Raw genomic sequence first — 26,383 nt, 5'->3', positions numbered from 1 at the left:
ATGACAGGACCAAGCCTTGGAAGTGGGGTGCAGACTGTCTATAGCACTGTGAATTCACAGGAGGGACACAGCCCCCCACTTCCCTTACTTCAGACAAAGTGTCCCCACCTCAACACAGAGAAAAATCTCATTAACTTGCACCCCACTGGTTCAACCAGGACCTACATTTCTCCTGGTGGTATTATGCAAGGAGGGTTCATTAAGCAAATTAACTTCACAGACATTACAAGGGGTGGGACCCACACATCTAGAAAGCTTTCATCCTCTTGTAGAAGAGCCTGTTTACATACCAACATTTGATGTATTAATGACAAGTCCTTCTGGTCTCCTAATTAACACAGGTCCCCATGGACCACTGTGTTTTCATTATCTTTGTACTTAAAACTAATGTAGTTATGTCACTTATAAAACTCAAATCTTCCACTACTTTACACAAATTTCCCCAATTAGTCCAGTTTAGAAAAGAGCACACAAGAAATAGCCAGTAGTTCCAGGTCATTGTTACCTCCAGTTTGTCCAGCTCAGGGGAGCCCCTTGGTGCTACTAATAATAACAGTTAACTCACTTGGCTGCTAACTGAAAGGTTGGTGGTTCAGGTCCATCCAAATGTACCTTGGAAGAACAACCTGGCCATCTATTTCTGATGAATCAGCCACTGAAAATGCAATGGTGCACTATTCTACTCTGACAGACTTGGGGGTGCCGTGAGCTAGAGTCAGATCAACAGCAACTGGGTGGTGGTGGTGGTAGTGGTCCGGCTCAGGACCAATTGCTAAATGGGAATTTTCTCCTAGCAGACACCAAGAAGAAGGGAGAAGAGGAGGCCCCAAGAGCTCCTGTATTTAAAGATGGCCTTACACAGATAGGCTTGGGGTCCCCTGACCCCCAAAGGCTGAACTTGAACCTTGTGGACCCTGCCCTTCCACAGTCCCCTAGCACGGACCTTTTGTTGTCCTCTTGGCAGGTTCTCAGTGTTCGGCCTTGGCTCCCGGGCATACCCTCACTTCTGCGCCTTTGGACACGCTGTGGACACCCTCCTGGAGGAGCTGGGAGGGGAGAGGATTCTGAAGATGGGGGAGGGGGACGAGCTCTGTGGGCAGGAAGAGGCTTTCAGAACCTGGGCCAAGAAGGTCTTCAAGGTAACTGTTGTCCCCCTCAGAGCCCCATGTGGGTGCTCCCCACCACCCCCAAAGTCAGGCCACCCAAACCATCCAGAAATAGAAGAAACTTGAGAGAATCTCTCCCCAGGAAGGAAGGAAGTCCCCTGGTACTTCCCACAGTAAGAACTCAGACTAGTTCAGGGGCCTAGAAACATACAGTTTCCACCTAGAAACCAGTGTCCTCCATTATGGGCAAGGAGCTGGTTCATCAAAATGATATCTTGGAATTTTAAGGCTGGAAGGAATTCATCCATCACTCACATTTGGTATAGACAAAGGCACAGAGTTGATCACCTTGGCCTCCATGGCATGCCTAGGTAAAATGGAGCCCACCAATTTATCTATTGAGACAAGCTTATTCTTCTTGTTCTAGAATTTTGGTGACCAATATGTGGCTTTTAAAATTGTAATTAAAATTAAATAGCATGAGTTGATAAAAAAGTTGTGATACATCCATGTGGTGGGATATTATTCCACTTGCTCTTGAGCCACCAGTGACTAGTGGTTACCATCTGAAACATGAAATTGGACAGGGCTGCTATAGACTTGAGGAGCTCTGGTGGCACAGTGCCTAAGGCACGCGATTGCTAACAAGAAGGTTGGTGGTTCAAACCCACCAGCTGCTCCACAGAAGGAAGATGGGGCAGTCTACTTCTGTAAAGATTTACTGTGTCAGAAACCCAATGGGGGTCACTATGAGTTGGGATCAACTCAATGGCAGTAAGTTTGAGTTTTTGGTTAGTGTTGACATAAGGTCACAGGACAATAAATGAATAATGGCCTTCTGTCTGCCTGTGGGGCATCACTAAATTGGCCATCCTGGAAGAAAAGTAAAACAAAAGCAAAGGATGTGGACCCTGCCACCTTCTCCTGCTCTTCCCCCCTGGAATGAATGTTGCCAGGGCCGATGATGACAGAGAAGGAAGGGGACTAGGCAACCTTCTGTCGTTAAGTTAACACTCTTCATTCTGAAAGGAGGTGTAGGTAGAGAGCAATTGGTAAAGGTGAGGCACCTGGGCGGGGAGGAGGTTATGGCAATAAGCCTGTTCCTGCACTTTGTCCCTGAGAAAGAGTCAGGATGGCTTGGCTTTCTCACCTGGAGAGCAATTGATTTTTTCCCATCTTCCACCAGCCAGCCTTGGTTGCGCATCCCAGAAGCAGGGCTCCCTCCTTACAAGTCATTCTCAGGGGATAGAAAGCACAATAGGTGGGCTTCCCCTTTTGAGTCTCCCACAGCAAATAGGGAGATGTTTACCGTCCATGCTCTAGAAGGATGTCAGGCCAGAGCCAGATGCCTGGATCTGGATGGGAGAAGTCTCCATTTACCAAGTAAAGAAGACCAGCCAGGAAGCCTGGAGCCCAGATCCCAGCCCCAACTTTGTCATTAGTTGTTGTTGTTGTTGTTATGTGCCATCGAGTCGGCCCCAACTCATAGCAACCCCTCCTTGAGTTTCCGAGGCAGTATCACTACGAAAGTAGATTGCCCAACCTTCCTACCAAGGAGTGGCTGGTGGGTTTGAACCACCAGCCTTCTGGTTAGCAGTCAAGTGCCTTAGGCACTGTGCTACCAGAGCTCCTTTGTCATTAGTAGCTGTGTGATTTCAAGGCAAGCATGTCACCTGCTGGGCCTCCATTTCACTCTGAAAAATGAGCGAGGAAGGAGGTGACCTGTAAGCCACCTCAGCTTCTAGCTACAGGATCTGTGAAATACTTACTGACACCTGCTTGATTTAAGAAATTGTCCCAGCCACAATTATTTTTTAATCAAAGGAGGAAAATCTGTCATTTCTGCCCTCAAGGAGCTTACAACTAGCTGAGGTCACAGAAGCTACACATGGGGTCCCAGCTTCCTTGGGTACAGGTTTTAAAATCAATATCTGAGGCCAAAATATTATACAAATCTCCTTGAAAATATTTTGTATTACCCATGGATTTCAATCTCAAAATAATTATGAATGATAATTTTTAGGATCACTAAGTTTGGAGAACTAAAGAGCTTGACATAAAAAGAGAAGAAAAAAGAAAAATTTATATGCAGGCATCCAAGCATTCCATATATTCTATCTGTAATAGAATTTTTTCAAATCTCTAGAGGTGAACAGAGGATGGATGGGGAAATCTAAAGTATTTACCTTCTGGTTTAATGCTAAGCCTCTGTACATTGTTGGTTTTAGGAATAAAATCAATAATAGAGTTAAATCTTAAGCAGAGGTTAGGTTCTGAACTCAAGAGTAAATGAGATGTGTCTAGCTCATTAAAGATACTCAAAAACAAAGGCTGGATGGATAGTGGCTAGATGGGTAGATGAGTAGGTGAGCAGGTGGGTGGGTAGATGGGTGGCTGGCTGGCTGGTGGGTGCATGGATGGATGGGTAGATGAATGAATGGCTGGTAAGTAGATAGATGGCTAGATGAGTAGAAGGGTGGGTGGATGGATGGATGGATGGATGGATGACGGTACACATTCCATGGCTAAGAGACATTAGGGAAGGGTCTTTCTTGGCTAAAAGATGTCAGCAAAAACCCTGTGTGTACCACAGGCAGCCTGTGATGTGTTCTGCGTGGGGGATGATGTCAACATTGAGAAGGCCAACAACTCCCTCATCAGCAATGACCGCAGCTGGAAGAGGAACAAATTCCGCCTCACCTATGTGGCTGAAGCTCCAGAACTTACTCAAGGTACATCTCACCACCCTCACTAGGCTGGCATTCACAATAGTGGGGAAAGAGGAAGGCCAGAAGATCTGACCTTCCAAAGGTACGTAGAGAAGGAGGCTGTATTGCTTTTGTCTCCATTTAATGCATTCTTTCCCAAATGAGTAAGGTGCTACCACCCCACCCCCAGGAAAACAGGCCCCTGCGAGTTGCCTTTATGTGTCACTCTGAACCATCCTCTTTTCAACTTGTTGTTGCTCTTAGCCACCATCGAGTTGGCCCCATCTCATGGTAACCCCATGCACAAGAGAATGAAACCCTGTCCAGTCCTGGGCCATCTCCATGGTCTGTTGTGGTTCAGACCATTATGACCCATAGGGCTCTCACTGGCTGACTCTCAGAAGTAGATCTCCAGCCCTTTCTTCCTAGTCCATCCTAATCTAGAAGCTCCACTGAAACCTGTTCAACATAGCAACACACACACCTCCATTGACAGACAGATGGTGGCTGCGTGTGAGGAGCATGGGCCAAGAATTGAACCCAGGTCTTCTGCATCAAAGGCGAGAATTCTGCCAAATGTGCTTTCTATTCTGTATTACTCACAGCCACCCTGCCTATCCCAGCCAACACCTCCCTGGCCTCTCCTGTTGTATCTCTACTCCAGAGGACAGTGGAAGTGCGGTCAGAGGACCCTCGGCTGGGACTTTTTTTTATTCATAATTGTTTAACCTCATCTCAGGAGGACTGTTACTTTTTTCCCCTACAGGTCTATCCACCGTCCACAAAAAGCGGGTCTCTGCCGCTCGACTCCTCAGCCGCCAAAACCTTCAGAGCCCTAAATCCAGGTAGGAACACCTTCGTTCACTGAGAGGTACTCTTTTCTGCTCCCAGATGCCACCTACTTCTCAGAAAGGAAGGTCTTATGGTCTCCAAGGACTGGATTCCTATTTCCAACCATGGTGGAGTGCCTGGGGGTTGCACAAGATGAAGGCACTTGGCTGCTAGTGGAAAGGTTGGTGGTTCAAGTCCATCCAGAGGTGCTTCATAAGAAAGACTGGAAATCTGTTTCTGAAAAATCAGTCATTGAAAACTCAGTGGAGCACAGTTCCACTCTGACAGGCATGGGGTCATTGAGTTGGAGTCAACTCAGTGGCAACTGGTTTTGTTAGTTTGTTTGTTTGTTTTGATGAACAAACATGATGAGACCCCCTTGCTGGTTTAAGCATTTGGGTTTCCTGCATATTCCAGATTTCTCTGGAATATTTCTGGGCTTCCCTTAGCAGACCTCTGACCTAGAGGGATAGAAGAGAGACGGCAGTGATCATTGTGGAAAGAGAAAGGTGGTATGGATAATCTTTCTCTGTGGCTCATGCTTATGTAGATTGCCAGTGTGCACTGTACATTGTCATCTAAGTGAGAAATCACTCAGTCCAAGCATTTCCTCCTTGTGGATAGTTCTGCTATGGGAATGAAATATGGCTCTTCAGACTTTGCTTAAATTCCTTTGGGATGATGGCAGGTTCATTACCTCACACAGTAGCCCACTCTGTTTGTTGAAGTCCTAGCTGTTAGAAATTATCTTCACGTCGAGCCAAAGCATGTCTCCCTAGACCTTCATTTCAGTACCAGTTATACTCTGATGACACCCAAAACGATGCTAATTCTTCCAAATAAGAGACCTGCAAAGAGCCAAGGACATTGGCCAATCTACCAGTTGGTCCCAATTCCTTCTATTGGTTCTTCCAAAGATCTGCTTTCCTAAGCCTTTTGCTTTAGTGAAAAGACATACTCCATCCTGCTAGGAATGTCATTTCCAGTCCTGGCTGCAGCACAATAGAGGTCATCGGTGTTTCCCGGCAAGTGCCCTGGCTGTTACTACCGTCCCCCATCTGAACAGGTTGTGCTAATTGTGCCCAAAAGGACAGGCATGGTTATAACAGTCCTGGTACCCTGCACTCTCCCATCAGATGTTCAGCGTTGCTTCTCTTTTTTTTTTTAATTGTGATTTGGGTGAAAATTTGCAGAGCAAATTCACTTTCCATACAGCAGTTCACATACACTTTGTCTCATGACATTGACCGCAATTTACCCCAATGCAACAGCTCCCCTCCCACTTCCTCCTGATAGTTACCTCTTCCCTGTGTCCATCCCTCCATACACTCTTGTCCCCTGAGCTGTCTCCCTGTGCATAAGCCGCCCTTCTTTCTCCCATGATTGTTCTCTCCAAGGAGTGTATCTACCTCAGGTAAATGTTCAACTCATATGCCTGTCCTTTGCTTGGCTGGAAACCACAGGTGTGGGTTCAATTCCAGATCTGAAGGGCAGCTGGGAGCCATAGTCTCAGTGGTTCCACCAGGCTCTATCAGATCAGCAAACCTGCCCCCACCCCCACTTCTTTTTTTCTCCAAATGATTTTTAGTTTTGTTCCACATTGTTCTCCCTCTCTATCCAGGATCTCCTACATAGATCACCTTCCAAGTGGTTGACAGTGGTAGCCAGGCACCATCTAGTTCTTCTAGTCTCATAGTCATATATGCTGCAGATCGGATGGTATACCAGTCGCTAGGACTAATTGTTTCCATGAATTTTTTGTTTTCTTCCTTCTTCTTTGCTCTAAACGAGGAGAGGCCCATCATTGCATCTAGATGGCAATTTGCAAGCTTTTAAGATCCCAGTCAGTGTTGCTTCTTGCAGACATCCAAGACTTTTCAACATGGTCCAACCCAATCTGTTTAACCCTCCACTTGCATAAGTAATTCTTTTCACACTGATGAAGGTCTTTGCATTAATCCCTGTTGAACAGAATCTCTTTCACTCACAGTTACAGCCCATGAAGGTTTTGAAAAATCTCGATTCTTTGCTTAGCATGGTACAGTGAGCTCTTGAGCTGGGCAACCCTGCCACACACTAGCTATGTGGGATGAGTCACCCAGGGGCTCTGAACCCCCACTTCCTTACCTGCAGTGTGGGAATGCCAGCAAGAAAGGCTGAGACTATGTATGTTGGCATGGTGTAAACTGTTAACATCCTGAGCTGCTAGCCAAAATGTTGGTGGCTCAAATCCACCCAGGGGCACCTCACAAAAAAGCTGTGGCAATCTACTTCAAAAAAATTAGCATTGAAAACCATGGAGCACAGTCTTACCGTAATGCCACAGGGTCACATGAGATGTAATGGACTTGACAGCAACTGCAAACTGTAAAGATCTCTGATATGCAGAGGAACCTGTGTCTGAAACACATACTTCATTTCCCTCTTTGCCCTTTGGTAAGGTATGACTTAAGTAGCATTGGCAGAGAAGGGACGAGTAATGTACCAGAGATTTCTTCTACTAGCAAACTGAGAAAAAACAGGTCACAAAAATCACTCAAAATTACCCAAACCACGGCACATAGTAGCAAGTTCACTTGTCAATGTTTTGATGCTAAGTTGGACCAATGTCCCACCATCAGCCCCCTGCCCACTTCTGGAAAGGGCATCTGACTCTAAGGTGAAGGGACACAATGACTCACGAGAACATGTTCTGAGCATGCTCAGGAACTGGAACATGGCATCGAGATGAGTTACGGGTTAGCACAAAAAGCACCAAATCATTCCCTTCTTTGAAAGCATGTCCTGCAGCACTACCTGCCTGCAGCCTTAGTGCCATTTCTAGCTGCAAAAGGAAGAAGAAGAAGGGATAACTGATTGAAGCAGCATAGCACTTGCCTCAGTTCCCCTGCCCAAGTCTGGCTTTTGGGGCCGGGAGGCAACAACCAAGGTATCACAGCTTGCCCGCACCAGGGACACCTAATTGCAAGCAAAGTGCTGAATAGGAAACAGACTGCCATTTGACAGTTATCCTTGCAAAGCTAAAGATAAGAGTGACCGTAGTCACTGTTTGGTGTGGAAATCAATTTTCTGAGGGACACAGAACAATTGGCAAACAACACAGAAGAAAGTGTGCCAGGCTCACTGCCATCAAGTCAGTTCAGACTCATAGCGACCCTTAGTTTGGAGTAGAACTGCCCCATAGGGTTTCCAAGGCTGTAAATCTTTATGGAAGCAGATTGCCACATTGCTCTTGTGCAGAGTGGCTGGTGGGTCTGAACCACTGACGTTTTGGTTAGCAGCTGAATGCTCCAACCATTATACCACCAGAGCTCCTGAAGAAGGTATAGTGGAGTGCTTGCTAATGGGTGGGATGCAGAGAGTAAGTCTTGGACGTCAGAAGGACCTGGGAGATCTTAGGGCTTCAGATGAGCCTCAAAGGGAGGGGAAGCCTTTAGACGCCCCTGGGTGGTACAATTAACACCTTCACTGCTAATCAAATGGTTGGAGGTTTGAGTCCTCCCAGGGATGCCTTGGCAGAAAGGTCTCGAGATCTGCATGTGAACCATTAGCCAGTGGAAACCGTATGGAGCACAGTTCCACCCTGACACACGTGGGGGTGCCATGTTGGGGTCAACTCCACAGCAGCCGGCCCTGGTGGGCACAGGGCAGGCACAGAGAATAGAAGGGAACATCCAGGAAGGTGAGACAGCAGGTGCAGGAGGACACGAGGGGGCTGTTGTGTTGTTAGTTGCTGTCGAGTCGGCTCTCACTCATGGTGACTCCATGCACAACAGAGTGAAAAGCTGCCTAGTCCTGCACCATCCTGGCAACCCTTGCTGTGTTTGAGCCCATCATTGCAGCCACTGTGTCAGTCCATCTCTCTGAGAGTCTTCACCTTCTTCACTGACCCTCCACTTTACCAACCATGACATCCTTCTCCAGGGAATGGTCCCTTCTGACCACATGACCACTGTAGGTGAGATGAAGCCTGGCCATTCTCACTTCCAAGGAGCATTCTGGCTGCACTTCCTCCAGGTCAGGTCTCATTCTTCTGGCAGTCCATGAGTATTTCGGTATTCTTTGCCAACACCAAATTCAAAGGCATCAACTCTTCTTCAGTCTCCCTTATTCATTGTCCAGCCTTACCATGAATAAGAGGTGTTTGGAAATCCCATGGCATCTTTACTTCTTAACACCTTAAAGAGGTCTTTTGCCCCAGATTTTCCCAGTGAAGTACGATGTCTCATTTCCTGACTACTGCTTCCATGGGTGTTGACTGTGGATCCAAGTAAATGAAATCCCTTACACCTTCGGTCTTTTCTCCATTTATCGTGATGTTGCTGAAGGGGACCTGAGTTCTGGGATATTTCAGGGCGTGGTGGGACCTTACAGCACAGAGTTCTTTACAGGACAGAACTCTTGATTCTTATCCCCCCCCCCCCGATTAAAAGTGCGTCTTTCCAGCCTTCCTCTTCGTAACAAAGGGCACTGTCCCCAAAACTCATGTGTTAACCTCCCCCGCTCTCTTTGCTGCATTCTACACATTCATTCTCTCAGCTGGTGCTGTTGGCTCTGCCATTAGACCACATCTCAGGTCCACGGCTGCCACCTTGGCCAAAACAACTGCCTCTGGTCCTGGTGACTTGTCTCGCCACCAATTTGTCTCCTTGTTTCTTAACTTGTCTCTCAAAGATCTATTTTCCATACAGTAGCTAAAAAAAAGAAAAAAGAAACTCACTGCCATTGAATCCATTCCAACTCACAGTGACCCCCGTTGGGTTTCCGGGGTGGTAAATCTTTACAGAAGTAGAACGCCCAGTCTTTCTTCTGCGGAGTGGCTGGTGGGTTTGAACTGCCAACCTTCTGGTTAGCAGTCAAATGCCTAGGCAGTATGCCATGAGAGCTCCACACAGCAGCTAGAGTAGCCTTTTCATAGTGTAAATTAAAGCGTGGCATGCCCCTGCTTAATGCCCTCCAGGCGTGTCCCAGGCTTCCTATTGGACTTGGAGAAAACTCTAAACTCCTTGCTGTGGCAGACCTAGTCCCTGGCCAATGCTCAGACCCCCTTCTACCAGACACTCAAGGCATCTTGTCTGTCCTTGAACCAAAAAGAAAAAAAAGAAAACCTGCCATAGAGTCGATTCTGATTCATGGCGACCCTATAGAACAGAACTAGGAGCTCTGGTAGCGTAGTGCCTAAGGCACTTGACTGTTAACCAGAAGTGTGGCAGTTCAAACCCACCAGCCACTCCTCAGAAGGAAGGTTAAGCAATCTACTTCCATAGTGATATTGTCTCCGAAACTCAAGGAGGGGTCACTATGAGTCAGGTCTGACTCGACAGCACATAACAACAACAACAACTATAGAACAGAGTAGAACTGCCCCATAGGATTTCCAAGGCTGTATATCTTTCCAGAAGCAGACTGCCTCATCTTTCTCAGAGTGCCTAGTGGGTTCCAACTGCCAACTTTTGGTTAGCAGCCCAATGCTTAAACCACTGCCCTACCAGAGCTCCTTCTCCCTTGAACATGCCACGTTTGTTCCTACCCCAGGGCCTTTGCACTTGCTGCTCCCTCTGCCAAATCGTTGCATGCTGACTCCTCATTGTTCAAGTCTCTGCTCCAATGACAAACCACGAGAGAGGCTTCCCTGACCATCATCTCTGACTTAGCCCACTGCCCCCAACCCATCACCAACTCAGTCTGATATGTTATGTCTCAGTGAGACTAGAGCACTCTCCTGTCTTTATTCATCACCATCGTACCAGTGCCTAGAGCAGTGCCTGACACTCAACACAAAGTTCTCAGATGAAAGTACGCAGACTGTTGGCAGTGGCCAGTGTTCACACTTTGCACTGAAGAGTGACCATTAGCTATTTTTTAAAAAAATATATCTTGTTTTAATGCTGGGTGTTAGCAGCCTGTTCTCTCATCTGTGAACCTGTCATTGAACCGCTGCAGAGTGTGTGGGTGTGGGTGTGAGTGTGGGTGTGGGTGTGGGTGTGAGTGTGGGTGTGGGTGTGGGTGTGGGTGTGGGTGTGAGTGGGTATGGGTGTGTAGGTGTAAGTGTGTGGATGTGAGTGGGTATATGGGTGATTATGCATATGGATGTGAGTGTGTATGTAGGTGTGAGTGAGTGTGAGTGTATGTATGTGGGTATGGGTGGGTGGGTGAGTGTGTATGCTGGGGGGTGAGTATGTATGTGGGTGTGAGTGTGTGTGGGGATGGGGGTATGTGGGGGTGTGATGCTTCTGTTGTTGTTAGTTGCTGTCAAGTTGATTCCAACTCATGGGGACCCCATGTGTGTCAGAGAACTGTCCTTCATAGGGTTTTCCAGGCTTTGTGGGTGTACATGCATCACACACAGGGCCTACTCTGGGGCAGGGGACACAGAGGGTCATATGACCACTGCAATCCTGGACTGTCCTCTGCCTCCTCCCCCGTTCGTTCTCAGCCTGTCCATGTGTGTCCCAGCCTTTAAAAAAGAACAGTTTAGAAAACCCTACGGTGGAACCCCCAGGGGAGCTGAGATTCACAACACCTGGCCCACAGCTTGTTCCCCGGGGCCAGCTTGCTCTGCAAAGTATCAAGGCTGCCTCATCAAGGTGCCCTGGGGTGGGGTGACCCTGCCCTGCTTGGAAAGTCCCCTCAGTTAAATCCCAGCACAGCAGAGCCTGGGCCCACCCTGGAGCTCCCCTGCCAGCTAACATCCCAGCCAGGCCTTCCTGCCCCTTATCTGCCTGGCCACCTTCTGCCACTTGCAGGGGGCCTGGGGGATGTGGCTGCGAGCATGAGCCAGCTCAGCAAGTTCAAGGCCTCTGTGTTTGTATTTTGCACCAGCCAAAGGAACAGGAGGTGAATATGCTTCTGAAATCGTGATGAGTGGGAGAAAGCGGGAATTGATTCCCTGGCCTTCTGAAAGGCTCCCTGGGGTAGGGTAGAGGGGCCCCAGCCCCAGTGAGAAGCCCCACAGTGCCCCCTGCTGGCGGCTGGCCTTTGCTAATTCCCTTCCTGGGGGCCAGCAGGGGGTGATGATGTCTTTGTTCCCCAGGGACAAAGTCATGCAAGACCATCTAAGTGAGAAAACCACTACACCAGAGAGGGCCCAAGGAGGAGAGGTGGGACCCCAGACCCTGACTCCGCCGTTCCCAATTAAGATCATCAAGTTTCCCATCATGCCGAAGGCAGAGGTGCCTTGCTTTAAGAAAATACTGACACCCCTCGAAATATGCTAGCACAACCATTTTTAATCTTGGTGGCTATTTGCAGCACAAAAGGACTCTTGGTTGTGCCAAAAAAATGCCTTTAAATAGCAAGTCCCATCGGACTATTATAGTGTTGATTTACATATCATGGAGAATGTAGACACTTCGTGTGGAATTCCACGTGTCTCTGTCATCAGATGACCAATTGGGATGAAGGAAAAGCAGATCAGAAATGCAGATTTAACTCAGAGGGCAAAGGATTCCAGGGATCCACGAGTAAACTATCCCAAAATTTGCAGGTATTGCGTAAAGTGCAGTAAATCCATACTAAAACAAAAAAGCAGGATCAGAAGAGGAAGTCTGAGAATTCAAGCTTGAAGACATCTTTGTTAGCACAGCTGTCTGGCCCCAGAAACACAAAAATCTCATCGCTAGGGTATGACCCAGCAGCCACAGGCGAGTTTCTCTCTGGGTATCTCTATCTTAGATGGATGGGTCAGTATTTCTAGCCTCAGTGGATTTGTGGATAACAGGAAGCTGAGCTGAAAGCCGTGTCTGTTGCCCTCCACCGTCCCAATCTTGGGGGCTCTGATTGCAGAAGCAGGATGGAGGTTGGAATTACTAGGTGAGACAGAATTTCACAGATGGGTGAAACCGCCTGTGGCTCCAATGGGGCCTGATGGCTGACAGCACCCTAGTCGGGTCCTGAGAACAGACGTGTTTTAGTAGTTGTCTACCCTGGGAGTCAGGTTCTTTCAACAAGTATTTTTTGAGCACTTACTATAGTCATGCACAGTTCTAGGGACCAGGGATAGATCCATGGACAGAAAAAAGAAGAATGCCCTGATCTCTTAGAGTTTATGTTGTCTAATGAGAAGCCCTGGTGATGCAGTGATTAAGCACTTGGCTGCTAACCAAAAGGTTGGTGGTTCGAACATACCAGTTGCTCCAAACCTACCAGTTACTCCGTGGGAGAAAGATGAAGCATTTTGCTTCCATAAAGATTCACAGCCTTAGGGAGCAGTTCTACTCTGTCCTATAAGGTCACTAGGAGTTGAAATAGACTGGACGGGAGTGGGTTTGTTTGTTTATTTTTTTTTATTTTGGAGGAAAGGAGATCATAAACTATATAATAGAGTCAACTGTACTGTGGCTCAGGAGGACGGTAAGTGCAATGGAGAAAAATAAAGCAGGGCCAGGAAGAAAGAAAAACGAAAAGGTCTGATTGTTCCCTGAGGGTGGGGCCTCCAACGTCCACAGTTTGGGGAGAGAAGAAGGAACCAGCCTAGTAGTAGCCGAAGAGGTGACCAGAGAAGCCTGAGGTGCTAGAACCCAAGGAGAAGGGGACTTGAGAAGGAGGGAGTGGGCGGCAACACCCAGTGTTGCTTGGATGGTGAAGGTGGGCAATGGGAATGGCCATCGGATTTGCAATGAATAGCATGTGGGTGACCTTAATAAAAGCCGTGATGCAGAGTAATGACAGAAGCCTGGTGGGTGTGGTCCCCCAGAGAGTGGAAGGAAGGGAATCGGACCATCGTGGACACACAAAGTTAGGGGAGGGGCAGTAACTGGTGGCCCTTGTCCCGTTTGTCCCCACCTTTCCCCATCAGCCGATCCACCATCTTTGTGAGGCTCCACACCAATGGGAACCAGGAGCTGCAGTACCAACCTGGAGACCACCTGGGTGTCTTCCCTGGCAACCATGAGGACCTGGTGAACGCCTTGATTGAGCGGCTGAAGGACGCACCCCCTGCCAACCAGCTGGTGAAGGTGGAGATGCTGGAGGAGCGGAACACGGCTTTGGGTAACTCCCAGGGGGCCCTTTCTCTTCTTCAGGGAGTTCCAGAGGCAGTGGGAGTCTGGGGAAGAGGAGGCCAGCTCTTCAGTCCAGGGAGGAGAGTGGCCGGCTGTTGCCCCAGCTTGTGAGGTTGAAGACTTGCCTTTTCCCATGGCTGACCAATTTACCCAGCTGGCCAAGGGAGCCTGTGATGCGGGGACGTCAGTGGTTGATTGTGAGGAGAGGGGCTCTGTCTTTCTCCATCTGTGTCATCAGCTAGAAGTTGATGTTAGCACTGGCCACTGTTCTTGGCTTCCTTCCTCTCCACCACCCCAATAGGCTTCATCACTGATACCCGCCAACCTGACCCCTCCTAGAATCAAACAGTACAATCTGAAGCTCAGTGGCATTGAACCCACAATTCTGAACTTACTAGAGCAGGTTCCCTCCCACCTGTTGGATTGATCTGGAAATACTTCCAGAGGCAAATGATCTCAGTGTTTCATCTCAGTAGGTACAGGTGAGCTCAGGGTCCAGGTGAGAGGCAATGCAGTGGCCTTACATGGCAGCCTGTGATACAGTAATTCATCACCTTTATGAAGGTGTCAGGGCAGAAAGTGAGAAGCGTTCACAGCCTTGCCCTACTGAAAAGTCCTTGCAAAGACACCACTGTGGAGAGACGTACCTATCTCTTGATAAATCTAGCCCAGCCAGTTTTTCCTCCTGTGTTGGAACTCAGCTTTTTGTCTTGCGTTGAGCCCCTGGTGACCAAGTAGAGGTTCGTGTCTGGGGTCATATTGGATGAAAAATCCACAGAGGCTATGCAGTAGAGCTGTGTGGCTTTGGGCAAAGTCCTTAACTTCTCTGTGCTTCCATTTTTTTGTCATCTATAAAATAAGAATAATAACAACACCTGCCACATAGAGCTGTTATAGGGATTAAATGAATTAATGATATAGTATGGAGAATAATATATGGTAAACAGAAAGTGTTAGAAAGTATTGGAGTCCCTGGATGGTGCCAGTGGAATATCTCATGCTATTTTAATATTCTCCTCTTTTCATTTTTATTGTGTAAGTTTTGGACCAGTTTACCTAATTGATATTTGGATATGCTACTTACACACATGGGGTAATCCCACGGTCCCTGGAACCTGGGTGGAAATGTAAGATCCAGGAACCAGGCTGGCTCCTGGGTGTGGACGCAGGGCATGGAAGGCTGGAGAGCTGAGTGATTGCTTGACCGTGGGACAGTCCTGCTCACCGGCCCACCCTCTGCCTCGGGGCCAGGTTGTCCTCTGTGACTTGTACCCAAGCCTTTGGAGCTCAGACTTACCTTTCTCCACTCCCGGTGCCCATGTCCCCTTGTGCCTCCACAGGAGTCATCAGTAACTGGACAGATGAGCACCGCCTCCCACCCTGCACCATCTTCCAGGCATTCAAGTACTACCTGGACATCACCACGCCACCAACACCCTTGCAGCTGCAGCAGTTTGCCTCCCTGGCCACTAATGAGAAGGAGAAGCAGCGTTTGCTGGTCCTCAGCAAGGTGGGACCCTGGGCTTCGTATAACCTGAGTTTCAAAAAAGACAAAACAACTGCCTTCAAGGATTCTGGCTCTTAGTGACCCAGTGTATATTGGAGTAGAACTACGCTCTGTAGGTTTTTCAATGGCTATGACCTTTCAGAAGTGAATTACCAGGCCTTTCTTCTGAAGTCACTCTGGATGGAGTCAAACCACCAACCTTCCACTTAGTAGCCATACACTTAACCATTGGTGCTACTCAGGGACTCCTTTGTATAACGCTAAGTGCCTTTCACCTCATAGTCTTTGAAGAATTATGTAGTTATTACAACAGTTCTCCAGTAGGTGGCAGTCTTGAAGTAGGGGGTGCCATTTTCAGATTTGCTGGACCATCACCATATTGGCAGGTCCATTTGGGTTAATCCTGACCACCTCCTCTTATTCTCAGTAAGACTCAACAGAATGAGAGTGACCCCCCTTGAATTTTGAACTTGTCTGGCCACAGTGGAAATTGCTCTTTTAACTCTTTTCTTCCTTTCTTGGAAATGCTCAATCTTCTATTCATTCCATCTTGGCTCGTGCTTAGAGGAAAAAGAAGCTGAAATAATCCCATAGTGCCCTGCCTTAAATATGAGGTCTTTTCTATCAGAGGACCTGTAGATAGGACTGTTAGATACAGGGTGAAGCAAGCACAGCTTCTACCATTCTTGCTTAGAAAACAAAGGTTCATCTGCCCCAAGGTGCTACAAAGCTTTGCTCAGTGAGGATCCTACCCAGGAGGAACTCGGGCTTCTCCCATGGGAGCTTTGTCCTGGTAGACAAGTCCCAAGCAAAGGTGGTGTAGGTTTCTTCTGCTATCCAGGAGAAGGGATTAGAATGGTGGGAAGCCAGAAAGAGGCTAATTCAATGAGTGCATATTATTTAGAAACATGAAAATAAACACTGGAAGAAATATTTCAAGACTTGCTAGTTGCTCAGCCCTCAGTGGGAATAAGTACCAGGAGTGGGGTTCCAGCTCTCCTCTTGTCCTTCTCCTTGGCACAGGGTTTGCAGGAATATGAGGAATGGAAATGGGGCAAGAATCCCACCATCGTGGAGGTGCTGGAGGAGTTCCCGTCCATCCAGATGCCTGCCACGCTGCTCCTGACCCAGCTGTCCCTGCTGCAGCCACGCTACTACTCCATCAGCTCCTCCCCAGACATGTACCCAGAAGAGGTGCACCTCACAGTGGCCATTGTCTCCTACCGCACCCGAGGTGGGCAGAGGCCTGGGAGAGCCTCCTGGTCTGCATTGCCCCCAAGGGACCTCTGCAGGCCTGCCAGAACTACTGCCCACAGGCCAAGTCCCAAATCCCTGGGAGGAGGTCCAGCCCCTAAACTAGGAAACCGAGGGAAGAAGCAAATCAGGCAACCTGTCCCTATAGGCAGAGCCAATGCTGTGCAGCATTAGGAAGGAGGCTGGATGTGCATTTGCAAGGCTCAGCCATTCCCAGTGCCTGAGATCCCCTTATACTCTCCCAAGGAAGCAACTAGAACATGCATCATCCCCATTCCTTTAGGGGAGCTCTGTGCTACGTGATGTCCAGCTGGTTGTAGGCCAGTCAGGTAACCCAACTCTGCTCTGTATTTTCCCTCACTGAGAAAGCAATTCAAATGTGGGTCCTGGCAAGCCACTGAGATCACCTTAACTGAGACCTTCTCAGTGGGCAGGTTTGGAATACAACCCACTCCCACCCAACAGAGCCCTGGTCTGCTTCACAGCTGCCTGCTCACACCAGCAAGATCATTTTCTTCTTCCTTTTCAAAGCAAGGGCAGTAGACAATGGCTTCAGGGCAGAAACTTGGCATTGCCCTTGGGAGCTTTCTGTCCTAGAGGGAGGAGGAAGGTCAGTGGTGGGGGAAGCTTGGGGCAGTAGCCCAGCTAGCCACCTTGGTTGTTTTGCCAGATGGAGAAGGACCAATTCACCATGGCGTGTGCTCTTCCTGGCTCAACCGGATACAGGCTGACGAAGTGGTTCCCTGTTTCGTGAGAGGGTAAGTGACAAATGAAGAGAAATAAGCAGCTGTCCCCAGACTGGATACTGGCATTGTGAGTTGGAGTGGGTAGATCAGCTGGATGGATTGGTTCGATGCTCCCGAGAGATGGATGGGTCAGATGGGATGTAGACTAGCATCCTACTTCACTCCAGGTTGTTAAGGAAACAGGGCCATGCAACATGGTAAAATAAGCAAATCCTCTAGTCAAAGTCAATCTAATGCCACAGATATTTATTAAGTGCATGTACTGTGCTAGATGTTGGGGCTACAGTGGAGGAGCCCTGGTGGCATGGTGGTTAAGAGCTTGGCTGCTAACTGAAAGGTCATCAGTTTGAACCCACCAGCTGCTCCATGGGAGAAAGACGTGGCAATCTGCTTCAGTAAAGATGACAGCCTTGGAAACCCTACGGGCACTCCTACTCTGTCCTATAGGGTCACTAAGTGTCAAAATCGACTCAGTAGTGACATCTTGGGGGCTACAGTGTAGAACCAAGCAAATACAGACTTGGCTTTCATGGAATTTACAGACTAGTGGAAAATCTATCCACATTCTACTGGCCATCTCCATATGTTCTCAGTTTCTTAGAGATGGGGAAGATCTGAGTGCCCCCATCAATTTGAACTTTTTGCCCCAAACTCAGTTTTAATGGTATGTCTGAGCTTAGACCCACTGTAAAGACCTGCATTATCAACCAGTAACCTCTCAGCCTGCACAGTGACCTGGGCTAACCATTCTTCTCAACGATTGAGGGCAGAATGTTTAAGGTATGGTCCAAATACTATCTGCATCCAAATAAAAGAATATGTACTTTCATGTGCACACTCTCCCCCTGCCCTTCCCCCTCCCCGTCCCTCTTCCTCTCTTTTTCTCCTGTGGTTCCCTGACTCAGGGAGATCTCATGTTTGGTTAAGTTGGTGGTTTTCAACTGGAAGTGGTTCTGTCTCCCAAGCACCATTTGGCAATGTCTGGAGACACTGTTGGTTTCACAGCAAGGGGTGCTACTGGCATCTAGTGGGTAGGGGCTGGGAATGCTGCTCAACAGCCTACAATACACAGGGCAGCCCCCACAACAGAGAAGTATCCAGCCCCAGTGTCAGTGGTGCCAGAGTTGAGAAATCCTGGGTTAAGTCCATCCCACCACCTTTGCGGCTTGGCTCAGCAATGGGGTGAGTTGGAGCCTACAGGGATCTTCAGGCTCTGAGAAACTCTGGTTCTTGGAATTCCCCAAAGCCCGAGGGCTCCCACCCTAAACAACGGTCACAAAAGCTTCAAGCTGCGGTGTTTCTCTTCAAGACAGCCATCTGGTCTACCCAAAACATTGTTCGTGGTCTGATTTGACCTCAGCAAGTCTGCTAACATTCTCTTCCTTGTCCAGAGCACCCAGCTTCCACCTGCCTCCAAACCCCCAAGTGCCCTGCATCCTGGTTGGCCCAGGCACCGGCATCGCCCCTTTCCGCAGCTTCTGGCAGCAGAGGCAATTTGACATCCAACACAAAGGTGGGTCACCATCCAGCAGCCGCTGGGTTTCACCCCTTGGACCTGGGGAGGCTCACCTGTGTCTCAGCAGCCCCATGGAATGATGGCACTGTCACGCATTACATCACTGCCTAGAGCAGCGGAGGGGGGTGGCAGAGGGGTCATAGGACTGACCTGGCCCATTGGTCAAGTTCATAATATTATGATATGATTTGAATGTCATGTCCAAACAAACCTTATCCACAGCCTTCCTTAAGATCCTGGGTTTCCATCCCCGGAGAATGTTTCTCTGACTGTTACGATACAACATTTTCTTAAAATTCTAAGAGCATCAGGAGGAGTGAGCATTAAGCCCTATCAAATGTATGCTTCTATGTGGTTGTCCCAAAGATAGTCATCCAAGAGCGGGCCTTGGTGTGGGAGCCCCACCCCGAGTCAGCTTCGGTGGGGAAAAGGAGGAAGCATGCATTTACTGTGGGCGTATTGAATATCTAATACGTGCCAACCCTAATTTAGACACTGGGGGCCATCTAAATGAACAAGGGAGGAAGAATTCCTGCCCCATGGAGCTGCTATTCAAGCAAAGTAGCCACCATTTATAAAGGCCTTGCTGTTAACAGCAATGGTGCTAACGCTTTACATCACAATAACCTTCTCAGGTAGAAACTATTGTTATTAAATGGGGAAACTGAAGCATCTACAGGTTGAGTCAGTTGTTCACTGGCACGTAGAGCTGAGATTTGTAGCTACGCAGTCTAGCTCCAGAGCTGGGCTCTTAGCCCTAAAATGGTGGGGCTACTAAGTACCCAACGGGTAGAAGGAAGGCCTCAGACCCCCAGATGGTCTGCCAGAGTCTGAACGGCCTTTCCCTCCTTCTTCAGTGTGTGTGTGTGTGTGTGAACTGTGTGTGCATGTGTGCACATATGTAGGTTGAGCTCTGTGCACGTGTGTACACAGGTGAGTGTGTGTGTGGTATATGCGTGTGTACACGTCTCCACCCACTCCCATTGTTCACGTACTCTTTGCCTCTGGCATCTACTTAAATGGTAGCACCCCACCCCTGGAAGCATTAGCCACCACCACCCCCAGTCAGGGATCAGTGCCATTAGTGACACGAGGTCTTTCTGGTCCCCAGGAATGAGTCCCTGCCCCATGGTCCTGGTCTTTGGGTGCCGGCAATCCAAGATAGACCACATCTACAAGGAAGAGACCCTACAGGCCAAGAACAAGGGGGTCTTCAGAGAACTGTACACGGCCTACTCCCGGGAGCCAGATAAACCAAAGGTAACCCCACCTGTTCACAGCCCACCCACCCCAGCCCAACACCGCCATGTACATACACTCAGGCCTCATGCACAGCACTGCTGGAAACCACCCCCTTGTTGTCGCCATCGTTGTTGTTGTTGTTAGCTGCCCTCACGGTGGCCCCTGATTCATGGCAACGCCATGTACAACAGAACGATAGCTGCATCCCCCTGATTGGCTGCAAATCGGACAGTTGTGATCTGTGAGGTTTCTATTGGCTGATGTCTATTAGATTGCCAGGCCTTTCTTCCCAGTGTGTCTTAGTCTAGAAGCTCTACTGAAACCTGTTCATAGCAACAAATAAGCTTCCACTTAGAGAGTTGGGTGGTCGGTGAGCATGAGGTGTGCTGGCCAGAAATCGATGCCAGGTCTCTGTCATGGAAGGTGGGAGTTCCACCCACTGAACCACCACTGGTCCCACCCTCTTCTTACCCTTCCTGAACCCCCTTTTATGAAATGGCTTGGGACTACAGGATGCTTGGAGAGGAAACATATCTCTGTAAAATATTTAAGCTCTGGTGACGCAGTGCCTAGGGAATTTAACTGCTAACCAGAAGGTCAGCAGTTCAAACCCACCAGCTGCTCTGTGGAAGGAAGGTGGGGCAATCTACTTCCATAAAGATTTACAGCCTCAGAAACCCAACGGGAGTTGCTATGAATTGGAATCGACTCGATGGCAGTGAATTTGTTTTTATACTTAAGATATACCAAACGAGCTCTGGTGGTGTAGTGGTTAAGGCATTCGGCTGCTAACCAAAAGGTCAGAGATTCAAACCCACCAACTGCTTCACAGAAGAAAGATGAGGCAGTCTGGTTCTGTGAAGATTGATAGCCTTAGAAGCCCAGTGAGGATCACTATGAGTCAGAACTAGCTCAGCAGTGAGTTTGGTTTTTAGTTTGGAAGAGACACCAAAGGAGCTCTGGTGACATAGCTCTTAAAGCATTTGACTGTTAACCAAAAAGTCAGCATTTTGAACTCACCAGCTACTCCACAGGAGAAAGATAAGGCAGTCTGCTTCCGTAAAGATTTATAGCCTTGGAAACCCTAAGGGGCAGTTTCTGTTCTGTCCTATAGGGGTGCTATGAGTCGAGATTGACTCCATGGCAAGGGGTTTGGTTTTTTCAAAGACACCGACTAATCAGAACGGACACAGGCAGGATTGGAGCTTGCTCCTTCTGGAACACGGGGAGGCCAGGGCATCCCACAAAAGGGCTCAGGACAGCTGGGGTCAGGGGCAGCACTTGGACGGTTTGGGCAGTGGTTTCTTGCCAATGTTTTTTTTTTTGTGTGTGTCCTTATCTTTTTTTTTTTTTTTTTTTTATTAGGATTTGGGTGAAGATTTACAGAGTAAATTCACTTTTCATACAGCAGTTCACATATACTTTGTCTCATGTCATTGACCAAAATTTACAATGCAGCAGCTCCCCTCCCACTTCCTCCCCATAGTTACCTCCTCCCAGTGTCCATCCCTTCATACTCTTCTGCACCCTGAGCTATCTCCCTGTGCATAAGCAGCCCTTCCTTCTCCCATGATTGTTCTCTCCAGGACGTGTGTCTACTTGAGGTAAATGTTTAACTCACATGCCTGTACTTTGTTTGGCTGGAAACCACAGTTGTGTGTTCAATTCCAGACCTGAAGGGCAACTAGGGGCCATAGTCTCAGTGGTTACACCAGGCTCCATTGGACCAGCAAACCTGGTCCCCACCTTTTTTTTTTTTTTGCCTCCAAACGATTTTGAGTTTTGTACCACATTGTTCTCCCTCTTTATGCAGGATCTCCTACATCCCTTCCAACTGGATGGCAGTGGTAGCTGGGCACCATCTAGTTCTTCTGGTCTCATAGTTGTATAGGTGGCAGATCGGATGGTGTACCAGTCGCTAGGACTGATTGTTTCCATTAATTTTGGTTTTCTTCTTTCTTCTTGACGAGGAAAGACCTGTTGTTGCATCTAGATGGCAGCTTCCTAGCTTTTAAGGTCCCAGTCGCTACTCGCCAAAGTAGTAGGTGGAACAATGTTTTGTATAGTGTGTTATGCCAATTGAGCTTGATGTCCCCTGCGACTATGGTCCCAAGCCCGCAGGATCAACTACTCGGTCCCTCTGGATAGCTGGCTGTGACCAAGTAATGACCATAACCTTGCCCCTTGTCAGCTCTACTATACACCTGGGAATTCTGATCATTCACATGAACTTATCGGCCCATTGTCTGCCAACCCTATATATGATCTTGGATACACTCTCCATTTAGACATACCTAATTGTTTAGCTTGTTCACCCATCTATCCGTCCCTATACCCATGTTTGCTTTCACTTACAACTCTTGCCAATGTTTTAACAACTGGACCAGCTGGGCTGAATGTTGGCCTTGTCCCGGGGAGCCTCCTGGACAAGTTACAGGCATCCTGAAGAAGCCAGACATTCTCTGAGGGCCGTCCCGGACACTTCTTGTGCCAGCCTCTTGGCCCCCCTGTCCCCTAGCTATTGCTGTGCTAGCTAGCTCTGTGCAGGTGGAACCCAACAGCCCCTCACCACTCCTGTACCTCCTGCTGTCTGCCCAGGCCTTCTCTGGCGCCCAGCATAGAATGCTTGGAGTAATGAACCCCACACACAGACGTGTGCAGCTGGGAACAGCCCTCATTGACCACTGTGGGGAGAGTAGCAAGCTACTAATGCCACCCCCTTATGGCCCTCCAGGGGTGCATTCTACACGGCTCCCCGGAGGGTCCTCAGCACGTGAGCTCCAGTTGCCCGAAGTGAGGAGCTCATTCACATGCTCTGGGATGGGCCCACTCACCTTCCCTCCTTCGCTCTCCCCTGCCCCTCTCTCCTCCTCCCTGGCCCTGGGGTCACCTCACAGAATAAACCACCTGGGGGCAGTGATTGAGTGAACACAGGAGCCCAGCCCCCTCTCACTGGTCCCTTTATCCCCGCTCCCCACAGAAGTACGTGCAGGACATACTGCAAGAACAGCTGGCGGGGCCCTTGTACCGAGCCCTGAAGGAACAAGGAGGCCACATTTATGTCTGTGGGGACGTCACCATGGCTGCCGACGTCCTCAAAGCCATCCAGCGCATCCTGACGCAGCAGGGGAAACTCTCGGTGGAGGACGCCGGCGTGTTTGTCAGCAGGCTGAGGGTGAGTGGCGCCCCAGTGGGCTTCCCACATCCTTTTTCCAGACTCTGGTTTCTTGTTTCCTCCTCCTCACCCACTCGTCTTGATGACCAAGGGACCATCGATGACATCCCTACTCCCGTTTTTCCACTTAGGAATGGGGGTAGAGGATACAGATGGTTCTAAATCATGGTTGAGAGAGAAAGCAGGCAGACGGGCATGCGGGTCCGAGGCGTGTAGTAAACACGGTTGGGGCTTTGCTGTGTCAGGATAACAGACGAGTGGGCCTCTGTGTAGCAGACTAGAGACAAGCCTAGTCCAAGTTTTCTTGCTCTCAGAGCCAAGCCACAATACTGCCCTGAGCAGTTGTGCAGGTTGGGCACTGCACAAGAGATCTGTCTAAGGAAGCAAATAGAGACTAAAGGTCACTTCATGTTTGGCTCTCCAGGCTGTGCCCCTGGCAGGAGCTGTGTCCACCCCGAGGGTGGGGCACCTTTTCCTGATTTCCACAAAGGCCCAGTAGAAGTTAGCAGCAGCTGGTAAGCAAAGTCAGATCTGTGTGAATAACTGTCCTAAGTAGGAAAAACAGAATCTCAGAACTGCAGAAAACTCCAGGGCGATCCCATTCTTCCCTGTGCTCCCCTAGCTGAGCAGCGGTCAAACGTTTCTGCAGAAGAATCCCTGAGTCTAAGTTGATGTTAGACCCCACTTAGAAAGGAATTTTTCTGGTAGAGATGTCTGGGGTTGGAGGAAAGCTGGGGAGGCCCTCGTGCACCTGGCCTGTTCGGTGTCACTCTCAGGAGACACGTTCACAAATTTCTGGTACTATGCAGAGTAAGGTAGAAAAACCACCCCAACCGAGAGTGGACGCATTATACAGATGGGCCACTTTCTACAAAACTTTCAGGACTTGGGAGCTGTGTACATCCCAGCCACTGCCCCCCAGGACTGGAGCTCGCTCCTGCTGGATCATGGGGAGGTCTAGGGGGTCTCAGGAAAGGGGCCAGGAGAGCCAGGGGGTCGGGGCGGCACCCAGGTACTGCAATGTTTTAACACCTGGTATAGCTGTACCAGGATGTAGGTGTAATTCCCCCTGTTTAATCCTCAACCCACTCCCCATTAAGGATATTGTTGTTTACCTATCTCTCGCTTCTGCCAAAGAAGTTTCTAGTACTTCAGAAATTCTCAGATGCCACCAATTTATATGTCACTTGTGACTTGTGCTGTTTCTTAAGTCTCCTGGAGAACCTCTCCTTTTTTTTTTTTTTTTTTTTTTTGGTTTGTTCTAAACAAAGCTGAATAAAGATGCCCATCTTTGGAGAAACGCATGTGTCCCCAAGAAATGTCCATGTGAGGCAGCCACGGGGACGTGCTTCCTGACTGCTGAGTGGGCACTCTGTTTCCTCCTATCTCTGCTGGTCTCTGTGGGCTGTGATGTTTCACACTCAACCCAGCAGGCCTCAGATCTGAACTTGCAGGAACAAGGAGGAGGGAATAGGAGGTTTCCGTGTGTCCTCACCACTCCTTCTGACCTCAGAATGGACAAAGCTGCAGCAACCCAGCCCAGAGGAACCCCATGCCTTGGAGGGCAGAGGGTGTTACTGACGGGTGCCCCAGGGGACAATTAATTCAGCCTGGTTTCCTTAGAAATTGTTGTCTTTAGGTACAGTTCCTTTCCAGGGCTGGCTCCAAACTCTTGCCTGGCACTGAGGGCTGTTCTCTGGCTGTTGCTGTCCCCTAGGATGACAACCGGTACCATGAAGATATTTTTGGGGTCACCCTGCGGACATATGAAGTGACCAACCGCCTTAGATCTGAGTCCATTGCCTTCATTGAAGAGAGCAAAAAAGATGCAGACGAGTAAGTTGGTTCCATCTCTTGAGTGAGGGGTGGGTGGGGCCCTTTCCATGAGGTCATGGTGGACAGGGATGTCTGACTTCACTTTTGTGGCTTTTCATTGGATCAGTGCTTCCCTCAATGGTCCCTGGACCAGCAGTGGCTTCAGCATCACCTCCTGATTTGTTAGGAATACAGATTTCCAGGCTCTGCCCCAGACCTGCTGAATCAGAAGCTCTAGAGCTCTGGTAGCGTAGTGCCTAAGGCACTTGACTGCTAACCAGAAGTTTGAACCACCAGCCACTCCTCGGAAGGAAGACTGGGCAATCTACTTCCGTGGTAATACTGCTTCAGAAACCTGAGGAGGGGTCACTATGAGATGGGTCTGACTCAATGGCAAACAACAACAAGAGTTAGGACACAACAGTTCATGGGGTTTTATTTTTCATTTCCTTCAGAGTACAGACTGTAGTCCTCTGGTCCTAACACAATTGGTGTAAGATCAAACCATAAGCCCTCATCAGTTTGTGTTTAACAAGCCCTCCAGGGGACTGTGGGGCCTGGTCTAGTGTGGGGACCCCAGCTTTGGAAGCTGGTTTCCTCCTGCTCTGCACCCCCAGTGAAAGGATAGCTCTGATGGCTGGCTTTTACTTCACAACTCTAGTTCTGCACATTGCTGGGGCCTTTTCCATGGATGCAAATAGCAATTAATATTATTTTCAATAGTTTCTCTCATCCCTTAGAAATATCTGGAAACAGTCTGAATTTCACTGTCTAAACCTTACGTGAACTCCCCAACACATGATCCTTGATCTGAGCTTCCTGCCAACTGCCCTCCCCACCCCAATCCACACAAAACGCTTCCAAACCACAACCATGTGGCCTTTCGATTCAATTAAGTAGGGCTGCAGCTGTCTCTTTGACAAAAGATAGTAGTAGCACAGGGTACACGCTTCATGTCTTAAACTCAGCATCCTTATCTATTTTTTTTCCTTTACGACAACATAATTGAACCAAAACTAAACCCATTGCCATCGAGTCAGTTACAACTCATGGTGACCCCCCCCCCGCATGCTGTGGTGGAATTGCCCCACAGGGTTATCTTGGCTGTAATTTTTAATGGCAGCTGGTCACTAGGTCTTAGTTCCATGGCACCTCTAGGTGGGTTCAAACCACCTGTACCACCCAGGGACCTTAAGATAATGTGGCAGCCTCAAGGATATTTCTGCGTCCACCAGCCACTCCTTGGAAGGAAGATGGGGCAATCTAGTTCCGTAGTGATACTGCCTCGGAAACCCAAGGAGGGGTCGCTATGAGTCGAGTCCGACTTGACAGCAAATAACAATGACAACATAGGTTCAATCATTGCCTTTAAGACGGCAACTCCCTTGGTTGTCACAAAGCACCATTTACTGTCCCTCTTCCTTGCTGGTTGTGTTGGTGAGCGTTGCTTTATTCATTCACTCACTCTTTTTTTTTTTTTT

General features: G+C 48.8%; 1 protein-coding gene across 1 annotated transcript in view; it reads left to right on the top strand.

The window, feature by feature from the left end:
* Positions 1 to 24,927, top strand: part of NOS1 (nitric oxide synthase 1) — a 107,393-nt gene extending 82,466 nt beyond the window's left edge. Inside the window, exons 19-29 of the mRNA XM_007938283.1 lie at positions 965 to 1,139; positions 3,700 to 3,838; positions 4,581 to 4,659; positions 13,443 to 13,636; positions 14,988 to 15,157; positions 16,178 to 16,388; positions 17,079 to 17,166; positions 18,546 to 18,667; positions 19,782 to 19,930; positions 22,893 to 23,087; positions 24,805 to 24,927. Coding sequence (XP_007936474.1) covers positions 965 to 1,139; positions 3,700 to 3,838; positions 4,581 to 4,659; positions 13,443 to 13,636; positions 14,988 to 15,157; positions 16,178 to 16,388; positions 17,079 to 17,166; positions 18,546 to 18,667; positions 19,782 to 19,930; positions 22,893 to 23,087; positions 24,805 to 24,927 — 1,645 coding nt within the window. The remainder of the gene's footprint in view (positions 1 to 964; positions 1,140 to 3,699; positions 3,839 to 4,580; positions 4,660 to 13,442; positions 13,637 to 14,987; positions 15,158 to 16,177; positions 16,389 to 17,078; positions 17,167 to 18,545; positions 18,668 to 19,781; positions 19,931 to 22,892; positions 23,088 to 24,804) is intronic.
* Positions 24,928 to 26,383: the final 1,456 nt, after the last annotated feature.

Source organism: Orycteropus afer, unplaced genomic scaffold, assembly GCF_000298275.1.
Source record: "Orycteropus afer afer isolate SDZICR_OR568_19922 unplaced genomic scaffold, OryAfe1.0 scaffold00048, whole genome shotgun sequence".
In the NCBI taxonomy this organism is placed as follows: Eukaryota; Metazoa; Chordata; class Mammalia; order Tubulidentata; family Orycteropodidae; genus Orycteropus; species Orycteropus afer.
Note: the sequence above shows the minus strand (reverse complement) of the source record. Positions and strands in the feature narration are given on the sequence as shown.